Consider the following 22,704-nt stretch of genomic DNA (forward strand, 5'->3'; position numbering starts at 1 on the left):
TGATACCGGAACGCGGCGTGCGCGGGCGCGGGTGCCGCCCGAGCACCGGACCGCCGGAAAAGGCGGTACCGGCGTGGGGCCACTTCCGGCAGCCCCGTCCCCCGACGCGCGGCGTGTTCCGATCCTGGAGCCCAAGGGGTAGAGGTGGGGGTGACGGAGCTCTCAAATAACCTCCTCCCGCAGTTGCCACGACAGTGTAAGTGCAACTACCGATGCCATCACTCCTTGTCGGTGACAGGGCAACTGCGTACGCCCCGCCCCTTGCCCTCGTCATGCCGTGCTGCCCCGCCCTCCTCACTTTGCCCCTCCCCTCAGCCCGCTCCTCCCCTCATCGCCCCGCCCCTCCTCGCTACGCTTCTCCCCTCCCCTCCTCCCTTTCCTCGCCACTCCCCTCCCGCTGTCAATCCGTCCAATCCCTGCTTCCTCACCCTCCTCGCCCCCATCACTCGCCCCGCCCCTCCCTCATCGCCCCGCCCCGCTTCCAGTGAGTCCAGCGGAGCCGAACGGCGGAGTCGAACTGAACGAGCGAGCACAGTCCAACCTAGTGGACGAGAGGCTCTGGGCGGAGCAACACCTAGCCCTGCCTCTTGGCCTGGCTAGCCGAGCGGGGCCGAGCGGGGCCGAGCGGGGCCGAGCGAGGAATAACGGGGCGGAGCGCCGTGCCGAGCAGGGCCGGGCGGGGCCGAGCGGAGCCGAGCGGGGCCGAACAGAATCGGACGGGGCGGAGCGCCGGGGCCGAGCTCAAGCCGCCACCACAGCGATGAAGCGGGACCGGCTCGGGCGCTTCCTGTCGCCCGGGGTGTCCGGGCAGCGCGGGAGCTCCGGTGGCGGCAGCTGTGGCGGTGGCCGGGCCCGGGGCCGCCCCTCCCGCAGCGGTCCCGACGTGGCTGAGGCGGCGGCTGTAGTGGCTGCGCGGCTGGGCTGGGGCCCGACGCGGGCCTGCGCGGACGCGGGCGAGGACGGCGCCGACGAGGCAGGTGGGTCTTGCCGTCCGGGTTCGAGGGGCGGCGGGCGGGGGGCCCCCCGTGGCCGCCGAGTGCCCCCGCGACCCCCCCGGCTCCCGGTGACTACCCAGCCCCCCGTGACCACCCGTCTCTCCGCGACCACCCGGGCCCCGGGGAGCACCGGCCCCCCGTGACTCCCCGGCTCCCCGCGACCACCCGCTCGCCCCCGCCCCCCGCGACAACCCGGCCCAGGGTTCCTTGGGTCTTCAGAAAGCGGACTAGGCCTCCGCGCCTGGAGAGGGTGAGGCGGTCTCCGCGGCGGACGCCGCAGCTGCGCTGGGTGATGTTTCGCAAGACAGCTGTCTTTTCGGGGCCCACTCTGAGCTCTCTGAGTAATTAGTGCTCAAGTCCTGCCGTCTGTCGGGCAGGCCTGGGTTTCAGTCGTGGTTTTGCCCTGTGCTCTTCGGATAATGGCTTAATCTGGTCTGGGCCTCAGCTTCCTCTTCGTTATAACAGAACTAAGAGGGTTAAGTGTAGGAGTGCCGGGGCCCCCTCCTGGCAGGCGGTATGGGCGTTAATATGCACTTTGCCTGCGTGTAATGCTTTTGCCCCCTCGAGAAAGACTTCACGCTTCTCTCGTGTAGTCCTCCCCCGGAGCAGAGCGGGAGGTGGCATCATCTACACTTGCAGGCAGGAGCCCCGGAGAAGCAGAGCATGGGCGTGGCTCTTTCAGTTCTGGTCGCAGGGGGGTGATGTGAAGAGGAATGAAGTTTCCAGCTTAGTTTATGAAGTTCCATAGCTGTGGAGGCATTTATTTATTTACTCAAACTTTCTTTTTTATTATTATTTTTTTTGAGAGGGGGGAATTTTTTGAGGTATAATTGGCACATAACATGATATTGGTTTCAGGTGTACTGGGTAACATCCGTCACCACTTGTAGTTAGAAGTTGTTTTCCCTTCTAAGTTCTCTAAGATGAGAACTTTTAGGATCTACTTTTAAGATCTGAGCAGTTTTCAAATATACAGTGCAGTATTATACTGTAGTATCTGTAGTTACCGTACTGTATAGCACATTGCCAGGACTTATAACTGGAAGTTGGTACCTTCTGACCACTTCATGCATTTCACTCACCACCCTACTCCCCTTCTCTGGCAACCACTAATATGTTTTGTGTAACTCTAAGTTCAGGACTTTTTTTTTTTTAGATTCTACGTATTAGTAAGATTATATGGTATTCATCTTCCTCCATCTCACTGACTTCACTTAGTGTAATGCCATTAAGGTCCATCCATGTTGTTGGAAATGGCAGAATTTTCTCACTTTTTCATGGCTGAGTAAATATTCCATTGTGTATATGTACCACGGTTTCTTTAAACATTCACCCATTGGTGGACACTTTGGTTGTTCCCATACCTTGGCTATTATAAATAATGCTGCAGTGAGTATAGGGGTGCACATATCTTTTCAAGTTAGTCTTTTCATTTCCTTACGATAAACACCCGGCAGTGGAATTGCTGCACCGTGTAGTAGTTCTGTTTTTAATTTTTGAGGAACCTCTATACTGTTTCCATAGTGGCTGCACCAATTTACATTCCCATCAACAGTGGGCAAGGGCTCCCTTTTCTCCACACCCTCACCAACACTTGTTATTACTTGACATTTTGGTGATCGCCATTCTGACAGGTGGGAGTGATATCTCATTGTGGTTTTAATTTGCATTTCCCTGATGATTAGTGATGTTGAGTACCTTTCCATGCACCTGTTGGTTATCTGTATGCCTTCTTTGGAAAGAGGTCTCTTCAGATCCTCTGCTCATTTTTAAAATCAGATTATTTGTGCTCTTATTATAGTGTTGTATGAGTTCTTTACATATTTTGATTATTATCCCTTATCAGATACATGATTGGCAAACTTTTTTTCCTATTCAGTAGGTTACCTTTTCATTTTGTTGATGGTTTCCTTTGCTGTGCAGCAGCTTTTTAGTTTGACGTAGTCCCATTTGTTTATTTTTGCTTTTGTTGCCTTTGCTTTTGGTGTCAATCCAAAAAATCATTTCCAAGACCCATGTCAAGGAGCTTACCTTTATGTTTTCTTCTGTGAAGGAGTTTTATGTTTTCAGGTCTTTCAAATCTGTAATACATTTGAGTTTATTTTGAGTGTGGTATAAGGTGGTGGTCTAGTTTCATTCTTTTGCATATGTCTGTCCAGTTTTCCCAACACCATTTTTTTTTTTGAATTTTTTTTTTTGGGGGGTGGGTACACGGGCTTCGCACTGCTGTGGCCTCTCCCGTTGCGGAGCACAGGCTCTGGACGCACAGGCCCAGCGGCCATGGCTCATGGGCCCAGCTGCTCTGCGGCATGTGGGATCTTCCCGGACCTGGGCACGAACCCGTGTCCCGTGCATCCGCAGGCGGATTCTCAACCACTGCGCCACCAGGGAAGCCCTGAATTTTATTTTTTTATACAGCAGGTTCTTATTAGTTATCCATTTTATACATATTAGTGTATATACGTCAATCGCAATCTCCCAATCCCAACACCATTTATTGAAGAGACTGTCTTTTCCCCATTGTATGTTCTTGGCTCATTTGTTGTAACTAATTGGCTCTATATGCATGAATTCATTTCTGGGCTTTCTATTCTGTTTTATTAGCTTACATGTCTATTTTAATGTTAACACTCTACTGTTTTGATTACTGTAGCTTTGTAGTATAGTTTGAAATCATGCCTCCGTGATCATGCCTCCATATAGTTTGAAATCATGCCTCCAGCTTTGTTCTTGTTTCTCAGGATTGCTTTGGCTATTCATGGTTATTTTTTTTTGGTTCCATATAAATTTTAAGATTGTTGTATTTTTGTGAAAAATACCAGTGGGATTTTGATGGGGGTTGCTTTAAATTTGTAGATGGCTTTGTGGAGTGTAAACATTTTAGCAATATTAATTCTTCCAACCCACGAGCATGGACTATTTTCTATTTATTTGTGATTTCAGTTTCTTTCTTCAGTGTCTTATAGTTGTCAGTGCACAGGTCTTTCACCTTCTTGGTTAAATTTATTTCTAAGGATTTTATTCTTTTTGACACAATTATAAATCTGGTTGTTTTCTTAATTTTTAATAGTTTTGTTAGCATTTAGAAGTCAGCCGATTTTTATATATTGATTTTATATTCTACAACTTCACTGACTTTGTTTATTCTAACAGTTTTTTTGATGGAGTCTTACAGAGTTTTCTATATATAATATCATATGCAAATAGAGGTTATTTTACTTCTTTCTTTCAGATTTGGGTGGTTTTTATTTTTCTTGCCTAATTGCTCTGGCCAGGACTTCCAGTACTATGTTGAATAAAAATGGTGAGAGTGGGCATCCTTGCTTTGTTCCAGGTCTTAGAGAAAAGGTTTTAGCTCTTCACCATTGAGTATGATGTTAGCTCTGGGTTTGTCATATATGGCTTTTATTACATTGTGGTACTTTCTGTCTGTACACAATTCATTGAGGTTTTTATCGTGAATGGATGTTGAATTTTGTGAAACATTTTTTCTGCATTTATTGAGATGATTGTATGATTTTTGTTTTTTATTTTGTTAATGTGTGTCACATGGATTGATTTGGGGAGGTTGAGCCAGGTGTGCATCCCTGGAATAAATCCCTGATCATTGTGCATGATCTTTTATTTACTTATTTGTTTATTTAATTTATATATTTTTTGGTTGCATCGGGTCTTGGTTGTGGCACACGGGATCTTTCGTTGCGGCACGCGGGCTTCTCTCTAGTTGTGGCACGCAGGCTCCAGAGTGCATGGACTCTGTAGTTGTGGCGCGTGGGCTTCAGAGCGTGTGGGCTCTGTAGTTGTGGACCTGGGCTCAGTAGTTGTGGTGTGCAGGCTTAGTTGCCCCATGGCATGTGGGATCTTAGTTCCCCAACCAGGGATCGAACCCATGTGCCCTGCATTAGAAGGCGGATTCTTAACCACTGGACCGGCAGGGAAGTGTCCTTTCCTGAATTGTTGAATTCAGTGTGCTGTTACTTTGTTGAAGATTTTTACATGTACGTTCATTAGGAATATGGGCCTGTAATTCTCTTTTCTTGTTGTGTCCTTGTCTGGTTTTAGTATAAGAGTAATACTGGCCTTGTTGGGCTTCCCTGGTGGCACAGTGGTTAAGAATCTGCCTGCCAATACAGGGGACACAGGTCGAGCCCTTGTCTGGGAAGATCCCACGTGCCGCGGAGCAGCTAAGCCCGTGTGCCACAACTACTGAGCCTGCACTCTAGTGCCTGCAAGCCACAACTACTAAGGCCACGTGCCACAATTTCCGAAGCCCGTGTGCCTAGAGCCTGCGAGCCGCAACTAGAGAAAGCCCGCGCACAGCAACAAAGACCCAATGGAGCCAAAACCCCCCCCCCCCCCAAAACTGGCCTTGTTTTGGAGGCATTTAGAATTCTTTGACAGGTTTTCTAGCCCAGAAGGCCCTCCACTGGCCATTCTCCCCATAGGCTGTGTATTCGCCTGGGAGACGAGAGCCAGAGGCCTGCCTTTGGCCCAGACCTGCGCCTTTGTTTAAGGGGCATGTCTGGGTAGGCCCCGCTCCAGGAGCTGGGAGGCTGGTGGAGTGTGGGCCTCACCTCCCCTGGGAGCTGTGTTGCATGCCTGACTTCATGTTTCCTGTGCTTGCCCAGGAACGGCCCGGGCCCTGGCCATGGGGCACTGTCGCCTCTGTCACGGGAAGTTCTCCTCCCGGAGTCTCCGCAGCATCTCTGGCAGGGCGCCTGGGGAGAGCTCAGAAAGGCCGCCCCCTGGGGACCGTGTTTTTGTCCGGGACTTCCAGCGCCTCCTGGGGGTGGCCGTCCACCAGGACCCAGCTCTGTCCCAGTTTGTCTGCAAGAACTGCCACGCCCAGTTCTACCAGTGCCACGGCCTCCTCACGTCTTTCCTGCAGAGAGTCAACGTCCCCCCCACGGGCCGCCGGAAGCCTTGTGCAAAGTAGGCGCCCTCCCTCGTTGGCTGGGGGCGTGCAGGAGACCCTGCGAGCGGGCCGCGTGGGCACAGGGCAGCCCGGGTGGGAGCCTCTGCATGGGGAGCCCATCGTGCTGGGTGAGGCAGACGCTCGTGAGCACCAGTGCGATGGCTGTGTGGGCAGGGGGCCTGGCGGGCGGCCTTGGAGGAGAGGGCTGAGACTGCGCGGAGGCCGCCGGGCCCACTCCTGCTCTCAGTGGGCGGCGCTGCTCCTTTGCAGGCTCGGTGTGCAGCCCCGGACGGGGGCGGAGGAGGGAGCGTGTGTGGGTGAGTGCACCCCCGGGGGGGGCTTGGGGGTGGCGTGGGGGGCGGCGCGCGGGCTCACCGGCCACGGGCTGGCGTCTCTGCCTCTCCTCAGTGGACCTGATCACTTCGAGCCCCCAGGGCCTGCGCGGCTTGGTGGGGTGGGTGCACGGACACGCAGCCGGCTGCGGGGCCCTGCCCAGCCTCCAGAGGACCCTGTCCTCCGAGTACTGTGGCATCGTCCGAGCCGTGTGGGGCTGCGACCGAGGGCACGACTACACCACGGACGCCGACTCCAGCTGCGGGGCCCTCTTGCTGGACGGCGCCTTGGGCGTCAGGCGGACGTGGGACAAGGATTCGGCCCCGGGGCTCCCCCGGCATCGGGGCTCCAGCCCCAGCAGGGCTGCCCCTCAGAGCTCCCAGGGCAGAGCGACCGCGGCCGGGGCCGAGACCGAGACGCTGCCCAGCACGGACACAGCCCGGCCTCCTTCAGATGGCGACCCGGTGGGGCCTGGGCCGGGCCCCCCGCCTCAGCCAAGCCTCCCCCAAAGCGGGGCCCCAGGTAGGAGGCGCCTCTGGGCTGTCTGACCAGGATTCCTAGTCCTGGGCCAGGCAGAGCCCTCGACAGGAAGCGTTTGTCGGGGCGGTGGCTGCGGTGTCGTGCGTGGAGGGGCCGGGGTAATGCCGGGGGCCGCCTCACGGCCGTCTGACAGCAGAGAGGCCGAGGACCTTGTTCCAGCGCTTTCGGTGAAGGCACAGTCGTCTGCCCTCCAGGCTTTCTCTAAGCTTGCGTGGGCCCAGGGCACAGAGGGTGGAGGAGGACGGGGGCCTCGTGGGGCACGATGGCGGTTGGTGGCTGAGGCTGTCCTGAGCCAGCTGCAGGTCACTCCCTGGGCCTCAGCCAGCGCCCAGTGGGACCAACGTGGACAGGTTGCTCTGGGTGGCCCCTTGTTCGGGGCCCGATCCCACGGCACTGTGGGTTGGGCGCAGCTGTTCGCAGACGTGTTAGGAGGGCCAGGCTGGCTTCCGGCCCGCGTCTCTCGGCCTCCGTGTGGGCGCCAGGCTGCCCTGTGTGCGGACCCTCAGCCACCGGACAGTTCAGAGTGAGGGCAACGCTGATGCTGGAGGGGAGAGACTAGGGCTGCATGGTTCTTAGAACTGCTTGGGTTTCTAAACTGTGTGCCTGCGGTATCTGGACAACAGTGATTTTTTAAAATGTCCCCAAACATCCACAAAGTACATCATGTCCCAGAACGGCTGGATCCGAACCCCTGGGGAGGGGCTGGGCTTGCTGGTGTTGCTGCTGTTGGCTGGACATGGGGGTGGCCCGGTGCTGGGGCCACCCCCATGTGGGGGATGGGTCGGGAGGTGAGTGACTTGGAGGCAGGGGGACCCCAGGCTCCCCGTCGTGGGGAGCACCACCTGGCCGTCTGGGGGTGACGGGTGACTGGAGTCTTGTTCTTTGTTTCTCAGGGCAGTTGGGTGAGAAGCAGGTTCCATCTCCAACCTCGGATGATCGGGTAAAAGACGAGTTCAGTGACCTTTCTGAGGGGTGAGAGAAGAGTGGGTTTACATAGCCTAAAATTCCTCCTTGGAAACCAAACGCCGCCATCCCATGGGCCGGCAGCCTGGGTCTCGGCCGGCCTCCCCCCTTTCTCTGTTGGGGGGAGGGGAGCGGCGGGGTGCTTCTAGGCTTCCATATCTGACTGGGGGCTCCTGGGTCCCCGGGGGCCTGGCCAGGGTGGCGTGGGGGTTACTCTGCTCACATGGGGCTCTGGCTGGCCCTTTGCTGCTGCCGCTTGGCTCGCCCTCCAAGGCCTGAGTTTTGAGCCAACCCCAGACATTACTAGAACAGAAGCCAGCCTCTGGCCCTCTATCATGATGTGTTGGTGACACGGGGCTGGAGGCTCCCTACAGGAGGACAAACCTTCCTGGAAGGGGCACCTGTTTGCTCCTGGGGCCACCCCCCAGGGCTCCAAGACCAAACCTCGGGATGGAGGCCACACGCCAGCCAGCTTTCCCACCCTGCCCTGCGAGCTCTGGCTGGACTGCAGACGCACTTTTGTCCAAACTAGAAGGACAGCGTGATTTTGGTGCCAGTGACGGATGACCCAGGTGCTGGAGGAACCCCAACGTGTGTGCCACAAACTCCCCCGGGGTCAGGAGGCCGTGGCTGTTCCGTAGCCACCAGCCAGCCTTGGGCCTTTCTCCGTGGGGAGTGTGGCAGCTGGGCTCTGGCCGCTGCCCAGCAGAGCCTGTGTAGTGACTCACACTTCAGGGTAAAGGTTACAGACGTACAGATGTTTTTTGGCCTTTGTGACCTTTGAGATGACTGACAGCTGACCTCTCATCCGGGCAGGTGCTCACAGTTGGGGGGTGAGGTGACATTCTAAAAGCCCACTTCCTGAGAAGCCCACCTCTTGTTAGGGTCTTCACACCCTGCCTCGGGCCCCGGTAGAGAGGCTCTTTGGGAGTTCGGGGTCCTGGTGTCATGATGAGAAGGGTGGCTTATGGGGGAGCGTCAGCTTGTGACCCTGGCTGGCGTGCCCTTTCTGTTAGGAGCTGGGATTGGAGACTTGGGAATTGTAGGCCTTTTGAGGAGAACTAAGACGTGAGGGGATCCATGTGGTGTCTTTAGACAGGAAGTCTCACTGGCTCCGTCACCGGCCCTGGAGCTTTGCTAAAGGTTCTCTCTTCTTTCCTAGAGACTTCCTGAGTGAAGACGACAGTGACAAGAAGCAGAATACCCAGTCCTCAGACGAGTCCTTTGAGCCCTACCCAGAAAAGAAGTAAGGGGGACGGTGGTGCTGGAAGCTCACGGGGTGTGGGCGGGGCCCGGTGGGTGACCTGGAGACGTGTGTCTGCCCTGGGAGGCAGCGGGGTCTGGACGGAAGCTCGCCAACCCTGTCTGCCTTGCTCAGCACATGCTTTCTGCTTCTCTGATGGCCCGACCTCCCAAACTCAGCACAGTGTGGCTTCTGGGTGACTTGGGAGGACGTGCCCAGTTCAGCGGAGGGACCTGGCCTGGCATCACCCTGGGGGCCAGCAGCCAGCTGTGCGAGGAGCCCTGTGGATGTGACCCCGCCACCTTCCCGCGTCTGCTGTCGGCCCCACTTTCCCGGCTCATCATCTGCTCCCGGGTCCGCCCCTGGCACTGATTCCCACGCCACTTGCTTGTTGAGGCAGCCTGCCCCACGCAGGGCTTTGTGTTCTCTCTCCATTAGAACACGGGGGCGTGGCAGAGAAGGCCGATTTTCACTTGTGTCACCCTGTGCCCAGGAACACCCCAAACACCTCCAGTTAGTAGATATCCAGCCTGGGCCTCTGACGTGGAACAAAATCACCGGAGCACCACACCGTGAGCCAGGAAAGCACAAAACAAAACAGAGAAGCAAGGATGACTTCCTTTTCTCCTTTAAGTTCCCACGTGGGCTGTGGGTAGAGAGACAGGAGAGGCGGCAGCTCAGGAGATCCCAGTCAGGGTGCAGGGCTGGCTGAGTCACGAGCCCTCGAGGAGGCCTGAGTGGACAGATGCTGCCTGGGGCCAAGAGGGGGCGTCAGGTGGGCTAGGTTGGGGAGACCACATCTGCTTGCATGGCGCCGCCGGGGGCTGCAGCAGGAGCCCCCGCTTCCCACCCTGAACTCCACGAACCCACCTCTTACATCCTGCCGCCCAGCAGGCCTGGGGCCACTGGTGTGGGGACGGGGACACCTGCCGTGTCCCTGGGTTTCCAGGAGGCCCCTGGGAGGGCACACAGACACATGCTGTAGGACAGGACACACAAGGTATGTGTTCAGAGGCCTGTGGGAGGTGGGACTGGGCGGCAGAGGGCTGGCAGAAGCTCTGGGCTCAGCCCTGATGGCCACATGGTGCTTCAGGTGCCATGACGTGAGTGCCAGCTGACGTCCCAGGATGGGGCCTCCGAGCAGCCGTGGTCCACGTGACCTTGCAGCAGACACGCCTGTCGGGGTCCGCAGCCGGGTGGCAGGGGCCAGGGCTCCAGGAGGAAGCGGGAGGGAAGGAGCCTGAGCGGCGATGGGAAGGAAGGGTGCCGGCAGCCCTGAGTTGGGCGCTGTGAGCACGGTCCTCCTGCGTCTGCAGGGACCTCAACACTTCGTCCTTCAAGGACTCACCTGAGACACCCGTGGGCTCTCTGAAGCCTCCTGCTCTCAAGAAACGCATAATCCTGTGCAAGCGCTGGTTACGGTTCGGCTCTGACTGGGTGCCGAAGCCACACAGCAGAGGAGGGGGGTGGAGGCCAGGACCGTGGCCAGGCCGGAAGAGCAGTTATTAGACAAAAGGAGAAGCAGCCTGTACAGTGGTTGAGAGGGTTCTTGTTAACACACTGTTTAAAGAGGAGGACAGCTGTTTGTTTTCAATTGTGGTAAAATATACGTAAGAGAATTTACTGTTTCACCATTTTTTAAAGTGTACAACTCAGTGGCATTTAAGTGTTTTCACAATGTTGTGCAACTGTCACCACTGTTTCCAAACTTTTACTGTCCCGAACAGAAACTCTGTGCCCGTGAAGCAGCGACCTCCCCTTTCCTCCCCAAAGGCCCTGGCAACTCCTAATCTAGGTATCCATTCTGGGGACTTCACACAAGTGCAGTAACATGTTACGTGTCCTTTGGCTATGGGCTTCTTCCACTTGAGTAATGTTTTTGAAATTCATCCATGTTGTGATGTGTCAGTCTGATTCCTTTCTATGACTTGAGTAATATTCTATTGTAAAGGGACTTCCCTGGCAGTCTCGTGGTTAAGACTCCACTCTTCCACTGCAGTGGGCATGGGTTTGATCCCTGATCTGGTAACTAAGATCCCGCATGCGGCACGGTGTGGCCAAAAAAAAAAAAAAAATCTATTGTATGGATGGACCACGTTTTGTTGATCCATTTGTCTGTCAATTTTGGTTGTTTATACTTTTTTGGCTATTGTGAATCATGGTATAAAGGCTGTTGTAACTATCTGTTTGAGACCCTGTTTTCAATTCTTTGGGTCATACGGTACTTCTTTAACCTTTTGGGGAACTGCCATAGTTTTCTACAGCAGCTGCACGTTCTACATTTCCTAACAGTGTACAGGGGTTCCGATTTCTACACATCCTCACCAATATTTGTTATTTTCTGTGTGTGTGTGTGTGTTTTAATAGTCATCCTAGTGAGTGTGAAGTGGTATCTCATTGTCATTTTGATTGGCATTTCCCTAGTGATGAGTGATGTAGAACATCTTTTCACATGCTTAAACTTCTTTGGAGAAATGTCTATTCAAGTCCTTTGCCCACTTTTTAATTGAGTTGTTTGCTTTTTTGCCATTGAGTTGTATATTTTCTCCCTTTTTTCACTCTTCATAGTGCCCTTTGGTGCACAAAAAATTATTTTGAAGTCCATTTTACCTATTTTTACTTTTGTTGGCTGTGCTTTTGGTGTCATATAAGAGAAACCATTCCCAAATCTAAGGTCATAGACGATTTAACCCCTAAGAATTTTAGTTTTAGATCTTTGATCCATTTGAGTTAATTTCTACATAGGGGGTGAGGTAGGGATCCAGTTCCATTCTTTTGTATGTGGATATTCGGTTGTCCCAGCACCTTTTGTTGAAAAGACTGTCCTTTCCCCAGTGAGTGGTCTTGGCACCTTTGTCAAATCAGTTGATTGTACTTGCAAGGGTTTATTTCTGGTCGCTCAATTATTCAGTTGGTCTGTATGTCTTGTCTTTTTGCCAGTACCACACAGTTTTGATTATTGTAGCTTTCTAGTAAATTATGGGATCAGGAAGTTTGAATTCTCCAGCTTTGTTGTCTTTCAAAATTGTGTGGTTATTCAGTGTACCTTGAAATTCTATGTGAAAATTTGTTTTGTTTTGTTCTGTAAAAAACACCATTGGGATTTTGATAGGGATTGAACGTATAGACTGCTTTGGGGGATTACTGCCATCTTTACAATCCATGGGTATGATGTATCTACTTATTTAGGTCTTTAACTTCTTTCAGCAGCATTTTGCAGTTTTCAGTGTACTAGTCTTTCACCTTGGTTAAGTTTATTCTTAAGTGTCTTATTCCTTTTGATGCTATTAAAAATGAATTGTTTTCTTAAGTTCCTTTTTGGACTGTTCATTGTTAGTGTATAGAGATAGAACTGGTTTTTGTGTGTTGATTTCCTACCCTGCAATGTTGCTGAATTTATTTTTCTGTGTGGGTTCTTTAGGGTTTTCTACATATAAGATCATGACATCGTGAAGAGGTAATTTTCTATCCTTTCTAATTTAGATGCCTTTTCTTTTTTTCTTTTCTTTTCTTTTTTTTTTTTTTGCCTAATTGCTGTGGCTAGGACTTGCAGTCTTCTGTTGAGAAGTGGTGAAAGTGAGCATCTTTGTCTTGTTCCTGATCTCAGAGGAAAAGCTTTCAGTCTTTGACCACTGAGCATGGTGTCAGCTGTGGGCTTGTGGCTATGGCCCTAGAAGTTTCCTTTTATTCCTGACAGATTTCCTTAAACTCCTGGATCTAGAAAGAAAAGTGTGCATGTATCTTTAAGTCTTTGAAGGACACCACAGTGGGGAAAGTTGCTGTGTCTGGCCTGGTCCTCTGGGGCCTGCGAGACTGGCTGAAATGCACAACCCCACACGTGTGGAGGACAAGGTCCCCACTGCCCAGGGGCTGCGGAGTGGGGGACAGCAGTGGGCACAGAGCTCTCTCCTGGTTGCCGTGAGTCTCCCAGCAGGTTCCAGAAGAGTGCATCCTGATCTTTTTTCTAGCTTAACGATTGTTTTGTTGAGGGACTGACCCCTGAGTCTCCCCTGCCCCACCATTTTCCATGCTTTCTCCAAAATTATGGTGTTGATGTTTCAGACAGGGAGTGAAAGTCGTCACGAAGGCCCACTCCTGTGTCCCTAGGGGGCAGTGCAGGGCCTCCACCTCCCCAAAGAGCTGTTCTAGCTTTGGTGGCCAAGGGTCAATTTGAGGGCCAGCCAGTCAGCACGGGGACTGAAGTGGGTTAGCCCTGGAGGCCTGAGGAGACCCACCTCCCGTTTGAAGAACAAGAGCCGTGCACACGTAAATAATCAGAAACATCACTGACTGGGGTCCTCTTTTCCCCCCAGGATCTCTGGTAAGAAGAGTGAAAGCAAAGAAGCCAAGAAGTCAGAAGAACCAAAAATTCGAAAGAAACCTGGGCCCAAGCCGGGCTGGAAGGGCAAGCCACGCTGTGAGAGGTAAGGGGTGGGGGCCGCGTAGGCCGTCGGGGCCGCATAGCCCGTCGGGGCCGCAGCTCCACGTGTGCTCTGCATTGCAGGGAGGAGCTGCCCACCATCTACAAGTGTCCTCACCAGGGCTGCACGGCCGTGTACCGTGGGGCTGACGGCATGAAGGTGAGGGCCCCGGCCCGTGGGGAAGTGGGGGAGGCCGGACAGGCCCGCAGTGCTGGGATCAGTTCCTCTGGGGAGAGGAGGGTGCTGAGCAGGGCCTGTGGGAGGGGGCACGTGCTGTGACCAGGGGTGTCGGCCAGGCCAAGGCGCTCAGGTCCCAGGTCCCTCCCGCAGAAGCACATCAAGGAGCACCACGAGGAGGTCCGGGAGAGGCCCTGCCCACACCCTGGCTGCAACAAGGTGTTCATGATCGACCGCTACCTGCAGCGCCACGTCAAGCTCATCCACACAGGTGCGCCCCCCCCACCCGCCCCCGTGGATAAGGCTGCCTCCTGGGAAACCAGTGCCAAAGAATTCTGGTACCTCCCTGTGGGTTTACTCTCGTGTTTTTTTAAATCATTACTTTAAGAAAATGACGTGCGCTTTTTGGATTACAAAAGTGACCCGCATCCATTGTAGAAACTGGGGGAGGAAGCACAGTGAAGACAGTGCCCTGGTCATCACCGGCCCCTTCTCTGAACATGGGTTCATACCCTGGACTCGTACGTGCCTGGTGCACATCGTCGCCGCTTCTGCACAGAAGGCAGCTCTCCCAAACCGCAGCCCCTTCTAGATAGATTTGGTACCTCTGTGTCTATCCCTAAGCGAGAGTTTTTCTTGTTTTGAACTTTGTAAAAATGATTCACTTCACTCAGGTTTGACCGTTTAATTGTTGGCGCACATTTACTTGTTGGTTCCACAGTGAAACAAACAGTTTTCCTGTGTTTTTTGCTCCAAGTGTTCTTTTCTAATTCTCTTGGGTTGGGTCAGGCTGTTGTCAGTCTGGATGCCAGTGGTCGTGACCACAAGCAGTTTTTGTTCCTAACACAGAAGAGGCTAGATCGTGTGCTGCCGGCACGGTTGCCCCTAGTGAGGGAGGCGCCTGCCGGGGAGGCCAGTTGAGGTACTGGTAGATGAGCAGTGGGACGTGCAGTGACGCGGGGCGGGAAGCGTGTGTGGCAGCTGCCCCCCTGGCACGGCCTGCAGTGGAACCACTGGTGTGGGGCGTGACGGTTCAAGTTCAGTTCAAGAGCGTTAAGACTGCCTTTGCAGTGGGTACCCCGCAGTGGGCCCAGCGTGGCGGTGGGTTTTAGAGTGGCAGCAACTGTGATCAGTCATCTATGAAACTTACTGATTTGGCTTCCTCTAAAAATCTGTGCTCAAGGAAATCGGCCAAAAGGGCAAGAAAACAGGCTCCAGATGAAATGTACACAGTAGTTGGAGAGGAAGCCGCAGCCCGGTGACAATTTCAGGCGACACGGACGGCTCTGTATCAGAGCTGTGTCACCTGTAAGGCACTCGGGCACCGAGGGGAGGGTGTCAGGGCCTGTGGTCACTGCCTCTCTGGTCCCCAGAGGTGCGGAACTATATCTGTGACGAGTGTGGGCAGACCTTCAAGCAGCGGAAGCACCTCCTGGTCCACCAGATGCGCCACTCAGGAGCCAAGCCCCTGCAGTAAGTGGTGGGGGCGGGGGGTTTCTCCCACCGGCAGCGCCCTGGCTCACCTGTCCCTGGCCCCCCAGGTGCGAAGTCTGCGGGTTCCAGTGCCGGCAGCGGGCATCCCTGAAGTACCACATGACCAAGCACAAGGCCGAGACGGAGCTGGACTTCGCCTGCGACCAGTGCGGCCGGCGGTTCGAGAAGGCTCACAACCTCAATGTGCACATGTCCATGGTTCACCCCCTGACGCAGACCCTGGACAAGGCCCCGGAGCCCCCGCCTGGGCCCGCGGCAGGGCAGGCCGTGAAGGCTGAGCCCACCTGAGGGCATGCCCGCCCCCGAGCTCAGCGGGCAGTGATGGGGGTTCAGGCCTGACGGCACAGCTCTGCACCCCGACGAGCCCCCCACCCCACATGCTGGGTGGCAGGGGCTCAGCACACAGCTCACGGGGCCTTGTGGCTTCTGCTCCGGGACCAGCAGTTTCTTTTCCTATAAACAGAGTGGCTCGGGGCCAGAGGCAGACTTCAAAGAATTGGTTCCTCCTCCCCGCTAATGCAGTCAAGGTTTGTAACCCACTTTTCAGGGCAACGAGAGCTCCACGTTACGTTTGTAATAAATTATTTACCGAGGAGCTGGGCTATGCCCTGCGCAGATCTTGTCAGAAGAGACGGGGCTCCTGGTAGAGGTCAGGGTCCAGCACGGCCTGCTGCCTGCTGAGGAGGGCGGCACGCACTTCCGGGTCACAGTCCGCACTCGCGCCCAGCAGCTGCAAGGAAGACCATGTGCTGGGCCTGTGACGCCCCATGGCCCCCAAACACCCAGGGCCCGGGGAGTTGCCAAGTGCTGGACGCCGCATGCTTGTTTTCCCGAAGGCGTTCGGCACCCTCACAGTGAACAGTGATGGGGACTTAAAGCCAGCAAGGCGAGCATCTGGGCGTTACCTCTGCCACGTCTGAGAAGCTCCTTTTCGGGCACCGAGGTATCGACTGCAGCAGAAAAAGACGAGCGTTTGTTACCAGGCTCACGGGGTCGCCCTGGAGAGAAGACAGGCAGAGCCGTGGTCAGGGTGCCCACAGCTGCACGCTGCGCCAGGAGGGGCTGCCCAGGCCGCAGGCCCCCAAGAGCTGGCCTCCCGGGTCCGTCTGGAGACAGGCCTGGCCCTGCACCTGCCTGGGCCTGGAGCTCCCCACTGTGGGCCGGAGTCCAGACCGCACCAGTCTCCCCAGCCACGAAGAGGCCCATGAGCTTCAGGTACATGTTAACAGCAACGTGCAGGAAGGCGTCTTCCTGGAGGAGGGCGTCCTCGTCAAAGTAGGACAGGAGGCTGAAGGCAGAGATGGAAGTCAGGTGACCCAGACCTCACACTCACTGAGGCCGGTGCAGGCAGCAGAGGAGCAGCCTTTCCCATCTTGAGGGAGCCCCGCCGCCCCTCGCTACCCCTCTCCTGCCCAGCAGGCCCCGGGGGTATTACCTGTAGAAGGCGACCGGCAGCAGCCGGACCTGGTAGTCAGGGGCCAGGCGGAGGAGGGTGCGCCCCAGGCCGGCATCTGCAACACAGAGGGGCTCTGTGAGGGTGACCTCTGTGAGCTGTGAGGGTGCCTCCCTGCCTGCAGGGTCAGGGTCTTCTGGGGCGTCGTGTGCCTGCTGACGCAGGGGTGATATCCTCATGCCGCAGAGCAGAGCTTGGGGGCCGGCCGGGGTCCCTGGGATCCTCGATACTCCACTAAATTATTTTGCTTAAATGAGTCTATATACTTACCAAGAACAGAAACTTGCAAAAATGAGTTTTCAAAGTGAGCCCCAAGGAGAGGCTCACGTGTAACCATCGGCAAGTTGCTTTGGAAGAGAAGGACTAAAGCACAGGGCCGCAGTCTGACCCTGCGGCCCACTGCGCTCCCGGTAGAGGGCTGGGAACCAGGACAGACACAGGCCGGCCGGTTGCTGTCCGGATTTCTCACCCGTCTCCGTCAACTGAAAGAGCGGCAGCCAGGAAATCCTCTTCCTCTGCAGACACCCCAGGACCTCGGCACAGATGTCCAGAGCCTTCAGGGAGCCAACGGCCTGTTACCCACAGAAGAAGAGGGAGAAGGACCGTAAGGTGACAAGTGCGCAAGGAAGAGGTGTCCACTTGGGGCCTCTGGACATAGGACACCAAGAGGCAGGCCAACGGCCTGGGGTTTTCTCTCCTGAGAAAGCCTTCGACACAAAGGTCCCAGGTGCCTCCCCCCCCCCACCCCCGCCCATCCACGAGACCCTAACTCAGGAGGTCTCGGGGGAGATGGGGAGACCCATGGTTTCAAGTGCCCTGGGGGGTCGTACCAGCTGCTCGCCACCCTGCCCACGGTGGCAGAGGGTCTGACCTACCTGCGGGGTCAGATGTGAAGAGAGCAGGCCCATCAAGGAAAAAAAAAACAGGAAAACCAATAGCTGCAAGTAAAAACAGGTCCACTCACAACATAAAACTACCTGTGCTCTGTTCCCTTAAACTAATTCTAAATGAGGAAAGAACACATTCCTCGTTAATTGAACATTTACAGGCTTAGATTATAAATCTCTCTTAAGCGGATCTTCAGAGAAAAAAAATGTTCCAGTCACTTTTTTTTTTTTTTTTTTTTGCGGTACGCGGGCCTCTCACTGCTGTGGCCTCTCCCGTTGCAAAGCGCAGGCTCAGTGGCCACGGCTCACAGGCCCAGCCGCTCTGCGGCACGTGGGACCTTCCCGGACTGGGACATGAACCCACGTCCCCTGCATCGGCAGGTGGACTCGCAACCACTGCGCCACCAGGGAAGCCCCAGTCACTCTTAAAGAGGGAATTTAACGGGTTATAAACGATTACTGCTTTGGGGGACCTGTCTCTGCTGATCCCCCAGGCCAGTGTGTAGAGGTGACAGTGGCCTGGAGGCTCTGGAGCCACTAAAATCCTTCCAGCAAAAACAACCTGAAAACTCTTAAAAATAGACTCTCCCTGGTAGTTTCTAACTTTAAATTATAATCACCCAAAACTCACAGCTCAGCAACTGTTCTCAGGCAGGTGTGTACAGCCTGAACTACTGGCGGACCCTGGCTTTCACAGAACCAGGGGTTCAGCTGGGGGAGACACAGGGAAGCACACCACAGCTCTGGGTAGGGGGCCCCGGGGGGTCGCACAGCTCCCAGTGGGGCCACCAGCCTGCCATCAGAGCAGCCCTCTGTCCACCCTTGGTCTCTGCCATCAGCTACCTGGGGTGCGGGTGCCTCGAGGCTATGAAATGGAAGGTCCCGCTGGACAGTTTACAGCCAGCCCTCACCCCACACCCCGGGGCTGCTTTGATAAACAGGCCAAATAAAAGCACTTGAGAATGAAATCATGTAAAGTACCCTTTTTATCAGCAAACCTGAGAATCTTTAAGTTTTACTAAACCTACACACCCAGTAAGTTTTTGCTTCCAAATAAAGTTACAAGCACCCCAAACTCTTGTCTGTCCTTGAAAAGCACAGTGTGGTCAGAACCCCGAGAACCAGTGAGGCTGCTGGAAAAGGACATGTGGGGAAAGTATCTCATTCTTACCTCTTCTCCTTGGCCATCCAGCTGCCCCAGCTCCTGCCGGATGCTCTCCTTCCCGGCCCGTCGAATCATGAAGTGCAGGGCAGCCGCGCAGAGCCAGGCTGGGCCAGGTGCGGGGGCTGCCGCAAGGGAGGAGAGGACGCTGCCGCAGACGGAGGTGTGTGTCACCACAAGAGCCCCCAGCCCATCACAGCCAGAACCCAAAGCGCACCCCCCCCCGACCCCCCGACTGGTCTCCACAGGCTGGCCCTTGGCTGTCAACATGCCCCTCTGCCCTGGACACAGGAAGCGGTATGCCTGGAGGGGGTGCCTGGTCCCAGCAGCCTCAGCTTTGCAAGGAGTCCTCCCCTCAGTCTGCACCCGCCTTCCACTCAGCCCCCCCCTCCGATTGCAGTGTGATGTTCACGGTTCTCCAGCAGGTTAAAACTGGACCAAAAGTTAAAGATGAAATATAATGCAGTGATTTAAGAAAGTTCTCTGCTCTTTGCAGAATTAGACTCAGTGGCCAGACATGCTTTCCTCATTTTCTGAGATTTCGAGCATCCCCGACCCTTGGCGGGGGGATGCAGGTGCCTCAGATAAAAATGGGTCATGAAGATGTACGGAGGCTGGATGGGGCGGCAATCCCTGCTGTGACCGCCGAGGACAGCAGCCGCTCCGATGTGGGAGGAGACGGGCACGTGGCTCCCGGAGGCCAGTCAGTGGGGAACGTCCCTGCTCAGCTTTGCTTCCCCCTCCCACACGTGGGTCTCAACAGCAGCCCCGCCCAGGGCCCCTCCAGCCCCCGAGACCCCATGCACACAACCGAATGAGTCCCGCTGCGCGCACTCACCCCCCGGCAAAGTGCTGGGCCTCCTGCAGCCTCCGCAGCTCCGCAGGCAGCGGGCTCTGGGAGCATCTCCTCCACCGGTGGTGAAGCTCGGGCTCCAGGTGTGGCCACCACAGCTCACGGGAAAGAATGGGCACCGACAGGTCAGTTCTCCCCCTCACCAAGAAGATCGGGAAGCCTCGGGTGACACTGGCGATCTGCACGGGCAATGTCTGCCCGCAGGCCGACACCCCCGTATCCTGTCTCCCGCTCATCAAGTGCTTCATAAACCACAAGGCCAGCGTCTCATTTAAGGCCCAAAGCAGCTCCGTGAGGCATGCTCGTCCTCATCGGCGGAGCACGCGTGATGTGGACGGAGGAGGGCCCGGTCCTTGGATGCCCCTGCTGAGCTGCAGAGCCGTGAGCCAGAGGCCACAGCTGCCCAGGGAGCTCAGCAGGGAACGCGCTGCGTCCTCCCCTCCTGACAAAACCGAGAAGGGGTGAGAAAGCCCACGTGGGAGCCCCACCCGCGGAACGTCACGAGAAGGCGGGGCCAGCAGGGGCTGGGGCGGCAGCCGGGACAGCAGAGCAGCCGTCTGCTCAGCTCCAGTGAAGACAGAGCGAGGAGTAGGAGCGTGAACGGCTCCGGGCGCAGACAGACTCCTGAGGAGCCCCACCCAACTCTTGTGGTCTGTCCCCACTGCTCCTGGTGCATCTTCCGCTGAATCACGCTGCCAGGAAGCCCTAGGCGGATCCCCGGCCGCACCAGGTCCAGGAACACCCCTGAGAAGACGGGGAGCCTACCAGCGCAGAGGTCAGAAGCAAGGGGCACTGGGTCTGGCAGGCAGTCAGGGTCAGGTCGGCTGCCAGGGAGGGGTCTCTGCTTCGTGAACAGGCGTTGAGGAGCCCCTGCGGGGAGAGACGCCCACACACAGGGTTTGCACGTGGACCCAGGCCCCGGGAGCTGCCACGCACGCAAGGGCCCAGCCCTGGGGTCTGAGTGAGCAGTGATGCTGGAGGGGCAGAGAGAAAGGAAATTACCCTGAAGAAGTGGGCCGTGATGTCGTGGGTCAGGGCGCCGTCGTGGGAGAAGTTTCTCTGCAAAACGGTAGAGACCAGTGAGAAAGGCACGCGCGGGACAGGGCGGGCAGCTGCTGGAGGCTCCACCACGTAAGGACACGCGGGAGGATGGCACCACCATGGCCCACGGAGGGCTGGCTCCGTGCGGCTTCGCGGCCACCCCCATGCCCGCCAGCTGTGGCGCAAACCCCATGGGCCCAGGTGGATGGGCCAGGTGCTGTCCCCGCCGTGTCCTCACCTGGCTGCTTTCACAGGCCATTCTCAAGGCTCGAAGGGAAACAGCCTTTAGAACGAACTTAAAGAAAATCTCATCTCATTTCTGCTGCTTCCCCAATTACCTTTTAAAGTTCCACACAAGTGTACAGAACGTCAGGTCAAGCTCTAGTCACGTGTGCATTTTTAAAAAGCGGGTACCCATCTTTGGTGTAGAAGCCATTCCCCTGCAGTGGGCAGGGGAGCACTTACGCACGGCACCTCCCTGACCCTGAAGTGCGTGCAGGTCACAGGGATGTCACCCTTCGGAGCCCCCGACGAGAGCCAGGGCACCATCTGGCTTCCGTGCCCGCAAAGGAAACCGACGGAGGGGAGGCGAGGCAGGCAGGATGGTTTGCACGTGTGGGGCCCAAGCTGGTCACCCTGGGGAAGGTTCCGTGAAGGAGTCGTGCTCTGGAGGACGGGGCTGCCCGGGCTCTAGCCTCGCAGGCCGGTGCCAAGCCAGGTGACGGGCTCACCCGTGGCTCCAAGCACCATGTCCTACCCTCAGAGAGACCCGGCGTGGGCAGCCAGGACACGCACTGAGGCCATTGGCTCCACGTGACCACGGATGCACTGGTGAGTTTTCCAGAGCCAGGCTGAGGTGCCCGTGTGGCCCCTCGACCCCACACCCCAGCTCACTTGCCCTGCGCCTACCAGCTCCGAGTTGACTAAGCCGAAGAAGTCGTCGCAGTTGGGAGCGGCCAGCTGCTCCAAGCGGGGGCTGCCGACAAGCACGGAGGGGGGCAGGCTGAGGAGGACGCTGGGGGGAGGGAGGCACAGACGGTGACCCCGAGAGCTACGCTCGGAGCGCACCCAACCCCCCCAGCCCGCTCGGAACTGGCCCTGGTCTGCGACCTGTTGCCCTGCTGGGCCCACGGACACTCACTATGTGTCCCCAAACCAGCTGTGAAGTTACACGATGCCCAGGGGCAGGGGGCAGCGCGTTAACCAACCAGTTCACGAGACTGGGAAGGACATCACAGCTCAGCCGTGACGCAGTGAGGACCCTGAGCGCGCGTTCCACACGAGGCCTTTGAACCGAGGGGCTCCTGAAGCCCAGGAGGAGAACTTTCACCCCCAGTTGCTTTCACACCTCTAGACCCCGCTCTCCACTGGACCGGGGAAGAGGCCGCCCCGGGCCGGGGCCAGAGACTAGCGACTAGTGGGAAGAAAACCCAAAGCGAAGACAGACCCTGGGGCACGAGCCGTGTTACCGTTTGCACGTGAGCAGCTCCCGCTGTCGCTGCAGGCGGCTGGCCACGTCCCACCCTCGAGCCAGGGCCTGGAGGCGTCTGCAGAAAACTCCAAAGAGGAAGTGGCCCCGGGGAGCAGCATGGCCGAGGGGCGCTGGGCCCTGCTCCAGGTCAGCAGCCATCTCCTGGAGGAGAGCACGGCCAGAGGGGAACTCCTGGGGCCTCTCACTCCCAGCAGGCCCCTGAGGTGGGGCCAGCAGAGCGAGTGCAACTAGGCTTTTCACTTGGAAATGACTGAACAACCGCGGGATTTTGCAAAAACGCAGAAAGGACAGTGCAAAGAACACCCTTCCCCAGACTCTCCATGGCTAACACTTTACCCGTTTGTCACCTGCTGCCCTGTGCAGGTGGGTGTGTGCGCACAGCCTGAGGGTGAATCACACAAGTGAGGTGCACACACAGCCTTCAGGCACACGTGTGTTGTCTCACCCCCCAGATGCAGAGCCCCCGTCTCATCATCGCCCCATCACGTGTGACCCCAGCCCAGGTCTCCCGCTGTGTCTGCCCTCACAGGTCACTTTCTTCCACATTCAGTTATGACGGACGTGGAGGACAAAGGTCAAGATGAGGGCCTGGGGGACTCGGGTCCCTTTTTTGTGGGATGTTTTACTCATTTTTAAGTAAATTTTCCCAGTGCTCCAGACCACATCCTCCATGATTTCTCTTTCATTCCCCACATGTTCTAAAGTCAGGCACTTTTTAAGAGTGACAGCAAGAAC

The 22,704-nt window shown here is 56.2% G+C and overlaps 2 protein-coding genes across 6 annotated transcripts in view; one reads left to right on the top strand and one right to left on the bottom strand.

Annotated features, from left to right (window-relative positions):
• Nucleotides 1-74: 74 nt before the first annotated feature.
• On the top strand, nt 75-18,389 carry ZNF276 (zinc finger protein 276). 2 transcript variants are annotated; one of them, XM_059045913.2, is made up of 12 exons: nt 75-196; nt 486-977; nt 5,624-5,927; nt 6,181-6,227; nt 6,319-6,765; nt 7,677-7,755; nt 8,909-8,992; nt 13,303-13,413; nt 13,494-13,569; nt 13,741-13,858; nt 14,961-15,060; nt 15,129-18,389. In XM_059045913.2, exons 2-12 carry the CDS (start codon nt 761-763, stop codon nt 15,367-15,369), a joined length of 1,824 nt encoding a protein of 607 aa, XP_058901896.1. In that variant the 5' UTR covers nt 75-196; nt 486-760; the 3' UTR covers nt 15,370-18,389. The 2 variants fall into 2 exon arrangements, with proteins under 2 accessions (XP_058901896.1, XP_058901900.1); XM_059045917.2 differs by lacking the exons at nt 75-196; nt 6,319-6,765 and having other exon boundaries at nt 672-977.
• The window catches only part of FANCA (FA complementation group A), a 52,300-nt gene continuing 43,853 nt past the window's right edge, over nt 14,258-22,704 (bottom strand). For 2 of the 4 annotated variants that reach the window (XM_067019485.1, XM_059045891.2), the window contains 12 exons: nt 21,947-22,110; nt 21,387-21,492; nt 20,439-20,495; nt 20,202-20,306; nt 19,422-19,534; nt 18,593-18,731; nt 17,410-17,472; nt 17,004-17,106; nt 16,517-16,592; nt 16,216-16,369; nt 15,987-16,079; nt 14,258-15,811 (listed from right to left, as the gene is read on the bottom strand). In XM_067019485.1, coding sequence (XP_066875586.1) covers nt 15,704-15,811; nt 15,987-16,079; nt 16,216-16,369; nt 16,517-16,592; nt 17,004-17,106; nt 17,410-17,472; nt 18,593-18,731; nt 19,422-19,534; nt 20,202-20,306; nt 20,439-20,495; nt 21,387-21,492; nt 21,947-22,110 — 1,281 coding nt within the window. In that variant the 3' untranslated portion in view covers nt 14,258-15,703. Of the gene's footprint in view, nt 15,812-15,986; nt 16,370-16,516; nt 16,593-17,003; nt 17,107-17,409; nt 17,473-18,592; nt 18,732-19,421; nt 19,535-20,201; nt 20,307-20,438; nt 20,496-21,386; nt 21,493-21,946; nt 22,111-22,704 lie in introns of all 4 variants that reach the window. The other 2 variants (XM_067019484.1, XM_067019483.1) reach the window with 2 other exon arrangements.

Source organism: Kogia breviceps, chromosome 18, assembly GCF_026419965.1.
Source record: "Kogia breviceps isolate mKogBre1 chromosome 18, mKogBre1 haplotype 1, whole genome shotgun sequence".
In the NCBI taxonomy this organism is placed as follows: Eukaryota; Metazoa; Chordata; class Mammalia; order Artiodactyla; family Physeteridae; genus Kogia; species Kogia breviceps.